Below are 16,265 nucleotides of genomic sequence, written 5' to 3'. Positions count from 1 at the left end.
AGTAAATTGTACAGAAATTTTATTTCGTCCAACGTTCTTAACGCCGTCATTAACAACGGATTTAATTTTATTTGTATGTAAGAACTGACCAAATTTAATGGCTCGGATCGTAGTTCCTGAGGCTGGGTCTGAGACTTCTCGTGAGACATGGACTATGAAAGGACCTTTGTCGTCCTCTGCGTAGCTCTTAGGAGCTTCGGAAAAAGAGGGGTGAACATAAACGGTCTGTATAGAGGGAATAGCGGCTGTAGGATCGCTTATAGTTATTTTTGGAGAGGGATTAGTGGACAGATCATCGGCTGCTAGACGTTTTCGAGAACTCTGAGGATCACCAGGGTCCGGTGGATCCGGAGGTCTGTCTAGGTCCATTATAATTAAAAGAAAGAAAGAAAAAAAAATTAGTTAGAAAAAAATAATTTGATTATTCTAGTTAAAATACAAAAAAAAAGCACTTACCAGGACTTACAAATGATACTAGAAACTAATACAACTAATTACCCACTATTTTAACTAAAAAATTTACAATAAATCCTAATAAAAATAAATTAAGCGACAACAATCTCACTAATACGTGTGTCAACCATCAATTCGCGCCAAAAAAAAAAAAAACTATAGGTATACTCATTACTCTTACTACTTGACAGTTGACAGCCTCGAGCCTTGACATGTGTCATAGGCCGCGCTCCACTAAGCGTCCGCAACGCCAACAGTGCCCATTCTATCGTAATAGTATCGTTCCACACATATGTATGCTTACAAAATTTGATAGAAATTCATTCAGTAGTTCATGGAGCATAGTAGTTTCAGAGCTACATACAGATAGTAGCGCCACCTACCGAGTCCAATTGAGATAAAAACTACCTACCATACCTTCCAAGTCAGACAAAATTACAGATGCTTACAAAATTTGATAAAAATTGGTTCAGTAGTTTCGGTGTTACATACATTTAAAATTTTCATTGTTAACGCCCACCCCCGTAATCCTTATTGGGCATGAATTATCTATCCTAAAATCCGCTCATCGATTATTTCTACATCACATATCGGAGATTCGTACCAAATTTGGAGTCGATAGCTTAAAAACGGGAATTTTCCATTGCTAACGCCCCCGCAACAATATATTAGGTAATGTGAAATAGCTAGTTAATACCATTTTTACTTTATGTAAATTACATTAATTACAAGATCAATTTAATCATTAATAACTTACGTAAAATGTGCCCTAATATCGATACCTCGGGGCTCAAAGGGCGTAAGCACCAATACGCGATTTTACAGGAGAGCAAAAAAAACTAAAAAAAAAAAATATTTTCGACATAACTTTCTCGATTATTGTCCTAAATAAACCATTCTAGGACCAAAAGTTTTATTTTTTTTTTTTGATGCAGAACTTTGTATAATTATATTTCAAATAAATTTAAAAGTAACGTTTTAAAGTCTATACGCCTCGGAAAATACCTACCCCACCCCAGCCTGCAAAATAATGATATTTGTAATAAAAAAAATACTAATTGATAGATTTTGAATTGCTCAATTCAACTACGTTGTCCTTTTAAATTGCTCACCTCAAATTATATAATTAAAAATCAAAATTTAAAAAAAAAATCAAATATTTTCAAACTCCTATATCTTTCGATGTATACAATCTTTTAAATTGCTCAAAGTGTTAAAAAACTGCTCAAGTTGCATTTATAATTGCTCAAGTATAGTTTGGAACAGATCCACTTCCCTTAATTTTTAAATAAATATAAATAGTTTGAACAAATAAAATATTGATATTTGTAAAAAAAAATACTAATCGATACATTTTCAATAGCTCAATTCGACTACGTTGTCCTTTTAAATTGCTCACCTCAAATTATTTAATTACAAATCAAAAAAGTCGTTGAAAAAAATTCATTTATCAATATTTTCAAACTCCTATATCTTTTGATGTATACAATATTTTAAATTGCTCAAAGTGTTAAAGAACTGCTCAAGTTGCATTTATAATTGCTCAAGTACAGTTTGGAACAGCTCCACTTTCCTTAATTTTTAAATAAATATAAATAGTTTGAACAAATAAAATAATGATATTTGTAAAAAAAAAATGGAACTTGATATAAATGCAACTTGAGCAGGCTTTTAACACGTTGAGCAATTTAAAATATTGTATACATCAAAAGATATAGGAGTTTGAAAATATTGATAAATGAATTTTTTTCAACGACTTTTTTGATTTTTAATTATATAATTTGAAGTGAGCAATTTAAAAGGCCAACGTAGTTGAATTGAGCTATTGAAAATCGAACGATTAGCATCTTTTTATTACGAATATCCGCAATTTTTTTGGCTTCCCATCATTGTCTATGCGCATCTGCAGCGCTCACTTTATCGATATAAACGTTAAATTTGTTCCAACTTTATATAGGAGTTTGAAAATATTGGTAAAAGAATATTTTTCAACGACTTTTTTGATTTTTAATTAAATAATTTGAGGTGAGCAATTTAAAAGGACAACGTAGTTAAATCGAGCTATTGAAAATCTAACGATTAGCATCTTCTTATTACGAACATCCGCAATTTTTTTGCTTCGCATCAGTGTCTATGCGCACGCGCAGCGTTCACCTGTCTTATGATATAAACGTTAAATTAGTTCAAACTATTTATATTTATTTAAAAATTAAGGAAAGTGGAGCTGTTCCAAACTGTACTTGAGCAATTATAAATGCAACTTGAGCAGTTCTTTAACACTTTGAGCAATTTAAAATATTGTATACATCAAAAGATACAGGAGTTTGAAAATATTGATAAAAGAATATTTTTCAACGACTTTTTTGATTTGTAATTAAATAATTTGAGGTGAGCAATTTAAAAGGACAACGTAGTCGAATTGAGCTATTGAAAATGTATCGATTAGTATTTTTTTTTTTTTTACAAATATCATTATTTTATTTGTTCAAACTATTTATATTTATTTAAAAATTAAGGAAAGTGGAGCTGTTCAAATCTGTACTTGAGCAGTTATAAATGCAACTTCAGTAGGGTTTTAACACGTTGAGCAATTTAAAATATTGTATACATCAAAAGATATAGGAGTTTGAAAATATTGATAAATGAATTTTTTTCAACTTTTTTGATTTTTAATTATATAATTTGAAGTGAGCAATTTAAAAGGCCAACGTAGTTGAATTGAGCTATTGAAAATCGAACGATTAGCATCTTTTTATTACGAATATCCGCAATTTTTTTGGCTTCCCATCATTGTCTATGCGCATCTGCAGCGCTGACTTTATCGATATAAACGTTAAATTTGTTCCAACTTTATATATTTATTTAAAAATTAAGGAAAGTGGAGCTGTTCCAAACTGTACTTGAGCAATTATAAATGCAACTTGAGCAGTTCTTTAACACTTTGAGCAATTTAAAATATTGTATACATCAAAAGATATAGGAGTTTGAAAATATTGATAAATGAATTTTTTTCAACGACTTTTTTGATTTGTAATTAAATAATTTGAGGTGAGCAATTTAAAAGGACAACGTAGTCGAATTGAGCTATTGAAAATGTATCGATTAGTATTTTTTTTTACAAATATCAATATTTTATTTGTTCAAACTATTTATATTTATTTAAAAACTAGCTGTGCCCGCGGCTTCGCCCGCGTTGAAATCAGTGTGTCACAAACTTTTCCCGGTAAACTTCCAGTGAAACTCTCATTAAAATTGGCTTAGCCGTTCCGGACACCTTCCTCTTGAATCGCATGAAAATCCGTTCAGTAGATTTTGAGGCAATCGATCACATACACTTTTGGGGACTTTGTTTTATAATACACTAACTGTCGCTCCCGACTACATCCGCGTGGTTATGAAGATATGGATATTAAGATGTAGGCATTTTTTTATTTCAGTCACTTGAAATGCTTATTACACTGAGTAACTTTTTAAAAGTCACAATTTAGTATAATTTAATAGTTGTTTTTATAAAACCTCTCTATACACCACATTCTTAGTTTTATTTTCAGGCTGCAGTATAAATAACCTGTCGATGAACTTATAATTGCTGTATATGTTTCATACAAACTATCAACCCCAATTAAACCCCCTTAGTGGTGGAATATCGCAAAATCTCTCTCTACTCTTCTACTATAATCTACTAACTATAATCTACCTCCCTGCCAAATTTCATCTTTATCCATCCTAGATGGATGGACCCTCCAGCAGTTTTTGGGTTCTCGTGATGAGTGAGTCAGAGACCTTTCCCTTTTATATATATATAGATTACGATACATTGTTTGGACAACTCCTCACCATCTATAGAGCATATATTTTAAATTTCAAGTCTCTTACTTCAAAAACATAGGACTTTCATACAAACTTGCAACCCCCGTTTTACCCCCTTAGGGGTCGAGTTTGGTGAAATCCGTTCTCAGCGAGTGTCTACGCCCTATAAGGAACTTACCTGCCAAATGTCAAATTTGTAGCTGTCATAATTTCGGAGATTTCGTTATGAGTGAGTCAACCTACCATCCCCCGTTTTAAACCCAAAAGGGAGGTGATTTCTAAAAATACATTATTTGGACACCTCCTCACCATCTATAGAGCATACATTTTAAAATTCAAGTCGCTTACTTCAAAAACATAGGACTTTCATACAAAGTTCCAACCCCCGTTTTACCCCCTTAGGGGTCGAGTTTCATAAAATCCATTCTTAGCGGTAGTTGACGCCCTATAAGAAGTCTACCTACTAAATTCCTAGTTTGTAGGTGTCATAGTTTCGGAGATTTCGTGATCAGTGAGTCAACCTACGATCCCCCGTTTCAACCCCAAAAAGGAGTTGATTTCTAAAGATACATTATTCGGAGACCTTTTCATCATCTATAGAGCTTACATTTTAAATTTCAAGTTTCTTACTTCTAAAACATAGGACTTTCATACAAACTTCCAACCCCCGTTTTACCCCCTTAGGGGTCGAGTTTCGTGAAATCCGTTCTTAGCGGATGCCTACGTCTCATAAGGAGCCTACTTGCCAAATTTCAAGTTTGTAGGTGTTATAGTTTCGGAGATTTCGTGATGAGTGAGTGACCTTTCGCTTTTATATATATTATAGATTAAGGGAAGTGGATCTGTTCCAAACTATACTTGAGCAATTATAAATGCAACTTGAGCAGTTTTTTAACACTTTGAGCAATTTAAAAGATTGTATACATCGAAAGATATAGGAGTTTGAAAATATTTGATTTTTTTTTTAAATTTTGATTTTTAATTATATAATTTGAGGTGAGCAATTTAAAAGGACAACGTAGTTGAATTGAGCAATTCAAAATCTATCAATTAGTATTTTTTTTATTACAAATATCATTATTTTGCAGGCTGGGGTGGGGTAGGTTCGGAAAATCGAATGATTGGGGCGTTTACGCCCGAAAAATCAATGGATATTTGATTAGTGATGGTTGTAACCGTATATAAGTGTATAATCTATGGTTGTAACGGTCAATTTTCTCACTATTTCTATCAGTTTGTAGACAGCTGCTTTGTTTTCTTCATTTAGGTAATCGATTTAAGTGCAATTTTTATGAACTTTATTAACTTTTGTATATAATTATGTACTTTATTAACCTTTTTATAGATTTTATTACCATTTATCGACTCAGATAACTAATTAATTATACAAATACCTAATTATTGATTTTATCTATACTTAATAGCCTAACCTATCTAAAACCTATTCCAAAACTCATTTATTATAAAAAAAAAATGATAAATAAAATTCACTTGTTATTGAAAATATTGTTTATTAAACAAAGTAAGAAAAAGATTCTTATTTTTATATAATTTCAGTTGTAACGAAACATCTTATTAACGTAAAGCAGAATGAACGATTAAAACTAAATTGTACTGAAATGGCAAGTACTTAACTAGGTATCGCTACAAAATTTTGCGCTAATGTCTAATCTTCTGTTTAAAATGTATAGAAAATACAAGGAACTCTTGAGATCAATTATATATTATTTATGAAGTCTTTTGGTAAAAGTTATTAGGTAATCTTAAGTATTCCTACCTACTAAAACAGCAGACTCATTAAAATTTGACCATCCTTGAATAACGAATGTTTGACAAACATATTGATTATAAACAAATAATCTGTGAGGCTAATAAAACAACTGCTACCATTAAAAATCTATCTTACAATGAGAAAAATAAGTGGATAAACAAAATAAATTTCTGAATAGGATTCAGGGACAATGATAAATTCAATAATTTTTGCGTCACCTGCGTTACATATTATTTAATTTAATAATTAATTTAATTTTAGTCAATAATAGACTGTGGAACCATTAACATTACACATACATTTAATAAAATGACCAAAACTTAGGTACCTGCACTTACAAAACTAGAAATATTAAATTTGGTTAAAAATATTATCACACTATAACGTTTAACTTAAACATTAATGACCCTTAATCAAGAAATCACAATCACAAGCAAAGCTCTCGCAATCACATAATATATAGGTAGATATGGTTGACCAATTAAGGGATAATTGTTAGACGTATGTGTCATTTTATTTTAGAGTACATAAATGTTTAAGGGTGTATCTGGTAAGTTGATTCTTTAGAAATGGTTATGTTCGGGTTTAAGCACCTCGTAAGAATATTCGTATCATCTATGGTGTCGTTTACTCCCATCACGTTTATGATTATTAACAATGATTGCTGTTACGACACAAAAACTGAAAAAATATGTTTTATTTTCTACAAAAAATAGGTCACTTTTTGGCAAATAGGAAGACTTTAAATATACAGATCGATAGAGGAGAAAAAAATAAGTAGGGCTGCATTAAAAAGTCAATTTCGCGAAAATGGCGGTTACGCCCTTTGAGCCCCGAGGTATCGATATGTATATTATTTAACATGAACTTCATTGAATAGCAATAAAGTTCAAATTGACTCTACATTTTAGTTAAAAAACGTTTGCATGGAAAAAAGAAAAGGGCTATTGTTAGGGTTTTCCCGGAAATTATTCGAATTTTTCTCGCCGTAAAAACCACCCTTGGACTTCAACGAACATTTAAAAAAAAGAATTATTAAAATTGGTCCAGGCGCTGTTGAGTTATGCGCTTACTAACACATTTTGCGATTCATCTTTATATATAAGAAAGAATAATAAGAAAAATGTCCCTTTTCATTTTTACGAGCTAACAGAATATCGAAGTCTTGTAAATGCTTGACAAATTTTTTAAATAGTATGGATCATGAGCTTAGGATCAACGTGGTCACCCTACAGAAAGAGATAAAGAACATACGTGACGTAATTCAAGGTCAAATTTTTTGTCTTCAAAGCATTGTTTACGATGCAGCAGTGTTTTGTATAAACTTCTTGGTCTACCCCATCTACATTCCCAATCATCATCTATGTAGTGGAATGATCGATGTCGTTGTGGGCCTTAGGTGGTACGCACCCATAAAGCGTGATATGATATACATATATCAAATATCTTAAGAGCAATAAATTGATTGTACACTTATAAGGATTGCAAAGCCTTCTGAGGTTGCAACAGATTATTTGTAATCGGAAAAAAATAATATTTCTCTATAAATCTTAAAGCACTAGTTGATTCTAATATGAAGTTTACTAATATTTATTGTGGTGAGCCAGGATCTTTACATGATACTTGAGTTTTACGAAGATAACTTTTATATGAAGAACCACACAAAATATTTTTCAACAATTAAATATTATTAACGATATACCTATTAAAAAATATTCAATCAATGCCAACTTAAAGAAAAAATACTTGTTAATTTTCTGCTACTGAGTTGGTATCGATAGTACCGTTGTACGCATGACGCAAAAGCAGCAGAGTACATAAAGGTAAAAAGCAGTACTTTTGAATGTTTCCTCAGCAGCTTATCATGCTGCTCGTCATGATCTACAACGCCCTCCTGGCCGGTTGCTCGTTCCCCGATCGTATTGATATCGATTGCATATACGTAGAGGAAACTTACAGACAGTATAAAGACGTCCAATGCACGTCTTAACCGACCCTGACGATAGGATCATGGCGCTTAACGGCATATACACCACCACACACACGACATAAACACACCGCCCCCACCGCTGAGGGCGAGGTCCCGCGTTCCGAGGGCTCGCTCGCGCCTAGGCACTTAGCGGACCGTCCGTAAGCTATTTCAGCGCTTCGACGTTCTAAGCCGAGGTGCGATCTCGCTAGGAGACACCCTTAGGACGAGCGTTTTCCCTGAGCCCTCCTAGAGGGCTACCCTTCTTCCTTTGCGGCCGGTGTCTATAGTACCTGGCACCTTTTACCGGTGACGTCACCGTCCTTTTCTCGTAATTCCGTTTCGTGGTGTCGTGGTCATGTCTCACGGCCACGTACGGGACCGAGGGTCTTGCCTTAACCGGCTGGACTGCGAGGAAGAAAACCTCTATAAAAAATTAGCCCGAATCCAAAGCGGCGACACAGCGCAAGGGGATGCATGGCTGATCGGAGGTTCAGTCTCTACTGCGATCCCCGGCTCGATAGCACCGGCCAACACCCGAGTCGGATGATGACAGGGTTACCCAGGCACAGGGGGCACTGTCTCGGGTAGACTACCCCTTCCCCCATACTCGTGGGAACAAAATGGAAAAATGTACATCTAAGAATAGTTTTAGTGACGTATCGGAGGGTTTGGCTTCTCTCGATTCCGATGACAGCCTACCGGTTGGAAGGAGGGCTTCCAAAAAGCCCCGTCTGCTCATAGCTCCGTCGTCTTCAGGACGACGAGGGCCTTATGATAGTGGCGCTTGCGCGGAGGCACAAGGATAAAAAAGAGGAGGCGTCACGGCAAAGAGCGCTGGAGGCACAAGCGATGGAGGTTACTGAGGGTCACCGGGCGATAGGCCTGGATATAAGTGATGCCCGCACCGTCGACGTACTGGGCGCACAGGTTGCGAAGGACTTCAACCTTATACTAAAGGTGGCGACGAAGTCTTCAAATCTTAAAGGGACCTTCGTTAAGGCCCTGAAGGATGCGGGGGCTTCAATAACTGCCGCTGTTAAAGCGCTTAAGGAACGCACCTCCTCGGACGAGGTAGAAAAGCTCCAGCAGGAGAACATCCGTCTGAGGAGAGATCTTGAAAGGCTCAAGATCCAGATGGTGGAGCTCATCAAGGAGCGCTCTGCGCGGGCGGTACCCGTCCCTGCACAGGACCAGGAGGAAAAAGAGGAGGAACATCGGGCCTCAGTACTGGCGTCGGTCAGGCACATGCTCGATGCACGCCTCGCTGGCATTAAAGCGAGGCTCCCGCCAGCAAAAGCCAGTTTGCCCACAGCTGTCTGAACTGAGCAGAAGAGAGGCTGCGCCGGAAGTAGCTGCGCCTGTCCGCAAGCGCAGACGGCACCACAAAGGGCACCGGCTCCGAGCATACCCGCGGAATCGGTGACCATCGCTGAGGCCGAGGTGGCACCCGCTCCATCGCATGGTGACTGGGCCATCGTGACTAAAAAGAAGAGCAAGGCGAAGAAGAGCGCGAAAGCTTCTCCGTCGGATGTCGCCGGGGCTGCGCCAGTAGTACAGCATAAATGGCAAAAGAAGAAGCAGAGGCCCAAAAATCCTAGTTTGGTGACCCCCAAACGTCCTGCAGTGCTACTGCAGCTGGACGCGTTCGCAAAGGAAGAGGGGGTTACATATAGCCACCTCCTCCAGCGTGCTGCGGATACTATTAATCTGCAGGGCCTGGGAATAAAGGACTACATGCCGCTACAGGGGCCAGGCTTCTTGAGCTGGCGAAGGGGCAGACCCCGGACGACGCGAAGCGTCTGGCGGAGGAGCTGGACCGCGTCCTCGAGGGCGTGGCGAGGTTCGTCCAGCCCATAAATCTCGCGAGACTCCAGGTTTCTGGACTGGACGACTCCGTCACGAAGAAAATGGTGACCAAGGCAGTAGTTAAGGCCAAGGCAAGTTGTGAGAGTTGGCGAGATCGTGGCCGGACCAGGAGGGATGGGCACTTCAGTGCTTAGGTGCCCGATCTCTGCTGCGAAAACTCTGCCGGAGGCTGGCAGACTCCTTGTCGGCTGGAGCTCTGCCAAAGTTAAACTGCTGGAGGAGCGCCTACTGCGCTGCTACAAATGCATGGGAATTAGGCACACTCGCCCGACCTTTCCCTTCGTGGTGGACAGGAGCAGTCCGTGTTACCGGTGCGGTAAGGAGGGGCACATTGCACGCAACTGCACCGAGGCTCCTTGCTGCGCCGTGTGCACTAGCACCGGAAAACCAGCGTCACACACAATGGGGGGGTATTGTTGTCCCCCAAAGATTCGGCAGACGATTGGGTGCGTCCCCAGCAGCGGTAAAGCTGCGGAGGAGACTGCGGTGATGTCAGCGTAGGCTCCTCCTCCAACACCCTGATGTTATAGAGCGCTCTATGTGTCCGTGAGCGCTCTAAAAGCGAAGGCGGCCGCACAGCACTGGCGGCCATCTATTGGGGCGTCGCGGCGTATGCTAACGCGATCCCGTGGCGTCCTACTAGGATGACGAGGGCATTAGTGGGTAGTCTGGCGCGTTCTTTCTGACAGCCGCCCTACACTCCCGTTGCCTAAGAGTGGCGGGGTCAGTGCGCAAATTCATTTTCCAGTGTAAAAAAAAAAACAAAAAAAGGTATACATAATCCTGAACAACTTCGAGAAGGGTACCATCGACCGATACCGGTCTCGGTATGACTTGGTTGTTATTCATAACTTTTGTTTTGTCCAAGTTCATACCAAGACCAACACGTCAGGAGGACTCGTTTAGGCCGGCCAGCATTTGGCCTAGCTCATTCAATGTCTCCGCAAATATGACGATATCGTCGGCGAAACGAAGGTGAGAGGTGTATTCGCAGTTGACGTTGATGTCTCGTTCCCCCAAATCCAAGGTCTTATTGGTATCCTCCAGTGCATATGAATAATTATAAACATATAATTTTATTTAAAATTGGTTATTTTAATATTACAAATAAACACTCCAATTTTATTTATTCGTATATACTTAGATAAAGATTTTTAAGTTTTAACATTTGAATATCTCAACATTTATGAAGGAAGTAAACAATTAAGTTTCAATGTAAAAATAATTTATTAATTATTATTTGAAATTAAGCACACTACGGACTACCACATATTTATAGCCACATATTAGGACATAAACTTTAAAACAGTTTTATTTTATCAGAAGTGAGACTCTTATGATTTACATTGGATTCTTTGTAAATGCTATCTCTATGAATGAAGTGCAAGAAAACATGGTTGTTTTTCAGCGTTCGTTTGAGTTTTTGAACATTAAATATATATTATCAATTAAATAATAACGAATTAAAATGATTTAAATTAAACAAATATTAATTTAATTTTTTTATATGTATAAATTAGACGAATAACCTAGCGATCATTTTAAGTGTTATGAGAGTAGCGTTGTTAGTAGAAAAAAAAACATGAATTTTATGAACTTTCAATAATTTGAGTAAGTGTCCGTAACTGTGAAACGTTCACTTTATTGCATATCATTTAATTTTTGATAGAATTATGTGTTTCGGAAAGAGAAAACGAGAGAATTTTTGACGTGTCGCTTTTTTAAGTTTCGTGATCGTCCGCCATATTTGTCCTTTTATAAATTTTTGTGTTTCGGTTTGGCACTAATGCTTCGTATCCTTCTATGATAATTATTTTGCAGTTATGAATATATTTATCTGAATTAAAAACAAGGCAGGCAAGTGATAATTAAGTTAGAAAAAGATATGCAATGTGTTGTTTTTTTAGATAGTTTATTGTGCTAACTACAATAGTCGCGTCTTTGTTTTCTAGGTGTTCAGAATGGTTGTTGGATCCGCAAATTATCCAGGGAGGCAAGTGCTCCACAAAATGCAGCCAATGGGCATGACACCCCGCGAACTGTCTGAATACGATGACTTAGCTACAGCTCTCATAGTAGACCCCTATCTTGGAATCACTACACACAAAATGAATATTCGCTATAGACCGTTAAAAACAAATAAAGAAGAACTTAGAAACATCATTAAAGAATTTATTCAAACGCAAGATTACAATAAGGCATACACAAAACTTGCCTCTGGAGAATGGATGCCTAGGCATTTTAGCAAAAACAAACATCAACAAAATAAATTAAGAGATCATGTTAGTGATCATTTAATGGTTTTAATATGAATGACCATATCATATCTAAACTACATTAAGTAATTTAATTTTTGTTTCCAGATATATCGGTATCTTCGAGTTTTTGATAAAAAGGCTGGCTTTGTCATAGAGCCCTGTTATAGATATTCTTTAGAAGGTCGCGTCGGCGCTAAGATATCAACAACAAAAAAATTTTTTAAACATGAGAGGATTGACTTTTTGGTAGGATGTATCGCTGAAATGACTGAAGAAGAAGAAAAGCAATTACTGCATCCAGGAAAGAATGATTTTTCAGTGATGTATAGTTGTAGAAAAAATTGTGCTCAGTTGTGGTTGGGACCTGCCGCATATATAAATCATGACTGTCGGCCTACATGTACATTTGAAGCCACTGATCGTGGAAAGGCATTTGTTCGTGTGTTGAGAGATATTGAGGTTGGTGAAGAAATAACATGTTTTTATGGAGAAGATTTTTTCGGAAATGGAAATTGTTACTGTGAATGTGAAACATGTGAAAGAAGAGGTAAAGGAGCATTTTCTGTGCAAAATGAGCATAATGACGAGCAAGCTACAAGGTACAGATTTAGAGAAACTGATAATAGAATAAATAGAACTAAAGCAAAACAATCACAAAAGTCTAGCTGCAAAAATTCCGAAAAAACTCGAATATCCAATCGACAAGTTTCTAACATAGTGTCTCCATTGAGTATGAAAGAAATGAAGCAGAAAGGCTTGACAAAATATGATGCAGAACTTTTAATAGCTCAAGGTTGTATAGCGGATGTTGTTGATGGAGCTGTTAGTAAAGGAACTCAAGGTAGTCGAGAATCATCTGCTTCGAGCCGGGGTGAACGGTTACGACGACGGACTGACAGTGGCCGTGCAATAAATGGCACTTCTACGTCTACTTCCAATAATCAAAGTCGAGGTCAACAGTCTCGTTGTTGTAGTATTACTAGTTCACGTAGTAGTCCCGATTCCCATTCTGGCATAGTTTTAAGGAGTCATAAACGTCTTACTGATACATGTACTCAATCAACTTGTTCAAAACTTAGGAATTCTTCAAAAGTGAGTTCAGAAAGTAAAATAGAAAGAAGTGACAATGTATTTAAAACTGAACCTGATCAAACTAGTTTAGAACTGAATAATTTGTCTCATGAAAGCAAGTCTGTTCATGATCCTCAAAACGAAAACTGCGAAACTGAAACACAGGTGGTTACTTGTAGTGAAATAGAAATTTTAGAAACAGAGAACAAATGTGATATAAAAGAATCTCTGCAGCAAAACGTTGAGTTTCCTTCATTAGTTGCATCAGATACCTCTGAAACACAGAATTGTAATTCTAAAGAACAAGCTGTAGAAAATATTAAATGTATAAAAGATGATGCATGTGTAAAAAATGAAATATGTGATTTTAGAGAAAATGTTAATCCAAGTGAATCAAAAGATAGTAAAACAAGTCAGAATAATAAAGGTGAAGTTTCAAATAGAACTGAAGAAACCAAAAAGGAATGTGAGTTGGGACCACCATGGTTAGCTGATAATTCAAATAAAAGTAGTGAATGCCCTTGCACTCCACCAAGAAGAGGCTTGAAATTAACCCTCCGCGTCAAAAGGAGCCCTGTGGTTGAAGAAGTTATGGATTGCAGAGGTACGGTTGAAGCTCCGGAATATGAGGTCTTAAGGTTAGAAGGCGTTGATCCCGAAACTGCACGACGACTGAAGAAAAGACGCAGATCTAAAGAAAGGCATCGTAAACATAGTCCTATCCGTCCCCTGCCTCCTATGAAACGCTTAAGATTAATTTTTGGCAATGAAAGTCGTACTATTGACTTGCCCACTGCCATTTCGGCAGACTGACAGCCACATTATTATTGTGGTTATGATTCCACCGTTAATATTCAATTATTAGTTTAATTAATGTCACTGACTAGGATTATTTTTATCTAGTATTTATTTTGTGACGTAAAGTTTGAATTGATTGAAGTATTGTGATAGTTAACAAATTGTTTTGAAATAAGACTTTGAAATATTTATTGAAAAAAAATGTGTTATTTTCTTTGGAATAATAATCACAAAAAGTGTCTAAATTCAACATGACTATCAAGCATAACAATGGAGAATTTCAAGACACAATATGCATGATTTGTAATATTTCTACTGGGATGTATATAACTACTTTACTCAGCTTTAAATTTTTATGACAAAAGACTAATATTTTGTACCAATACACTACAAACATGGTCATACTCAACCTTTTTTTCCTTCGTTAATTATATTGTATGTAAAGTAGTGGAAAATAAATAAAGGTATTGCTTTTATACTATACTACTGAGACTGTTACTGTTAATGCTAATTCTGCAAAACATTTATGATACAGTCATGAGAAGATGTGTACACAGCAGGTGGATGGATGGTGGTAAATTAGTTTTATGAATGCTTAAACTTGTGTGAACACAGGTTGAGTATGGCTGGTATTACATAATCCTGAATGTTATTTATTCAGTACACTTGTTTAGGTTTGAAATTGTCTAAGATATTTAGGATGTGTATATTGTTAATATGTATAGATAAAATTGACAAGAATTCAGTGAATTTTGAGCTATATGATTAAGGATCAAAAGTACTGCCGGAATTACTCATATTATGTAATTTATATTAAAAAAAAAATTACAGTTATGCTAGTCTTACACTTAATTATTGAATCAGGTATGGAAGCTTTAACATAACATCATCCTCCTATTACAAAAAATGTGGTCAACAAATAATTGGTATGCAACTTTATGATTTTGCTTAGTAAATTATATGAATTGTTATTAATGCAAATTGATGATGTTTAAACGATTTTAATTAGTTCTAAGCATGCCAAGCTCAAAAATAAAAAATGTTGATCTTAAGTTTCATGTGTAATTCCGGCCTAATAAACCTTCATAATAATTGCAGATTCTGAAAAACTGTAAATGATGCGCATGAAAATTGAATATACAGTTTTAATATTAATTTATGGTTTTAATTTAGGTTGTGGTAGTTTACTATTTAAAACCAGTGAAATTACTTTTTTTCAAGTTCAGAATTGTATACATACATATCTATAACCTTTCGTTCACTTTAAACCTATTTAATTTCAGTCTAGGTGAATTTAGAGAGGGGTTACTTGTTAGATGCTTAATAATAGGTACATATACATTTTTAAGTTAGACAAAAAATGCGAACAATTTGAAAATATCTAAAACCATAATGTAAGCACTCTTAAAAAAACCAGGAAACTTCGTTGATGTACTGTAAATATGAAGAGCAGTGTTAGTTCAGAATACATTCCACAGAAAGGTAAATTTAAGGTTTTCCGATTTTTCACTAAAAATGTTGGTCACTAAAGTATTATTATGATTTAACATATTTTTAATATGTAAAATTAATTCTTTTGAATTTTGATTTTATTTATGGTGACTCAATTTAATAAAGTCTGCAACATTGTTTTAAATACTATTTATTTAAATAGATATTTAATCTAAGAGCTACTGCTAAATCACACTAGACTTAGTGATCCTTAGTGTATTGTAGTAAGATTTAGAAAATATTGGTCATTGTGACTTAGAGCAACATTATAGAAAGATATAAAAATATTAGTTAAGCATTTTAAAATTCAATCATGTCAATTTTAAAATCATAATGCGCATCATTTACTTAACATTGTAAAATAGAATTTACGGTGATGTATTTATATGTAAAATAAAACATACTTAACTGCTGGTAAATAAACTAGCTTTTGTGATATTCCTAGATGGAATAGTGTATGTAAAAATCCAGGTTAGATGAAATAATTGCATCTTGTTATCAAATTAGCCAATATGGAATATTTTCATTTAATTATGATAATAAAATGCCTCAACTCTTTTTTATAGTTTATTTGGATGATGATGGACGTGGGTGATTAATTTCTTTCGTCGATTTTATAAGCGGCGAGTAGATTTAATTTATCCCACAGCATGTACTTATACCATAGGTAAATTTAAAAAATCCATCTAATAAACGAAAAATGATATTAACGATTGAAAATTTAGCGTATTTGTAATTTTATCAACCAACTTCAAAAAAGAAGGATGTTCAAGGT

The 16,265-nt window shown here is 35.7% G+C and overlaps 1 protein-coding gene across 1 annotated transcript; it reads left to right on the top strand.

Moving 5' to 3' along the window:
* The first annotated feature begins 11,123 nt into the window (after positions 1 to 11,123).
* LOC123670208 (histone-lysine N-methyltransferase KMT5B) lies at positions 11,124 to 16,048 on the top strand. The gene is made up of 3 exons (XM_045603717.1): positions 11,124 to 11,729; positions 11,825 to 12,154; positions 12,236 to 16,048. The coding sequence occupies exons 2-3, from the start codon at positions 11,834 to 11,836 to the stop codon at positions 14,012 to 14,014; spliced, it is 2,100 nt and encodes a 699-aa protein (XP_045459673.1). The 5' UTR covers positions 11,124 to 11,729; positions 11,825 to 11,833; the 3' UTR covers positions 14,015 to 16,048.
* The last annotated feature ends 217 nt before the right edge of the window (positions 16,049 to 16,265 follow it).

This window comes from Melitaea cinxia, chromosome 4 (assembly GCF_905220565.1).
Source record: "Melitaea cinxia chromosome 4, ilMelCinx1.1, whole genome shotgun sequence".
Classification (NCBI taxonomy): domain Eukaryota; kingdom Metazoa; phylum Arthropoda; class Insecta; order Lepidoptera; family Nymphalidae; genus Melitaea; species Melitaea cinxia.
Note: the sequence above shows the minus strand (reverse complement) of the source record. Positions and strands in the feature narration are given on the sequence as shown.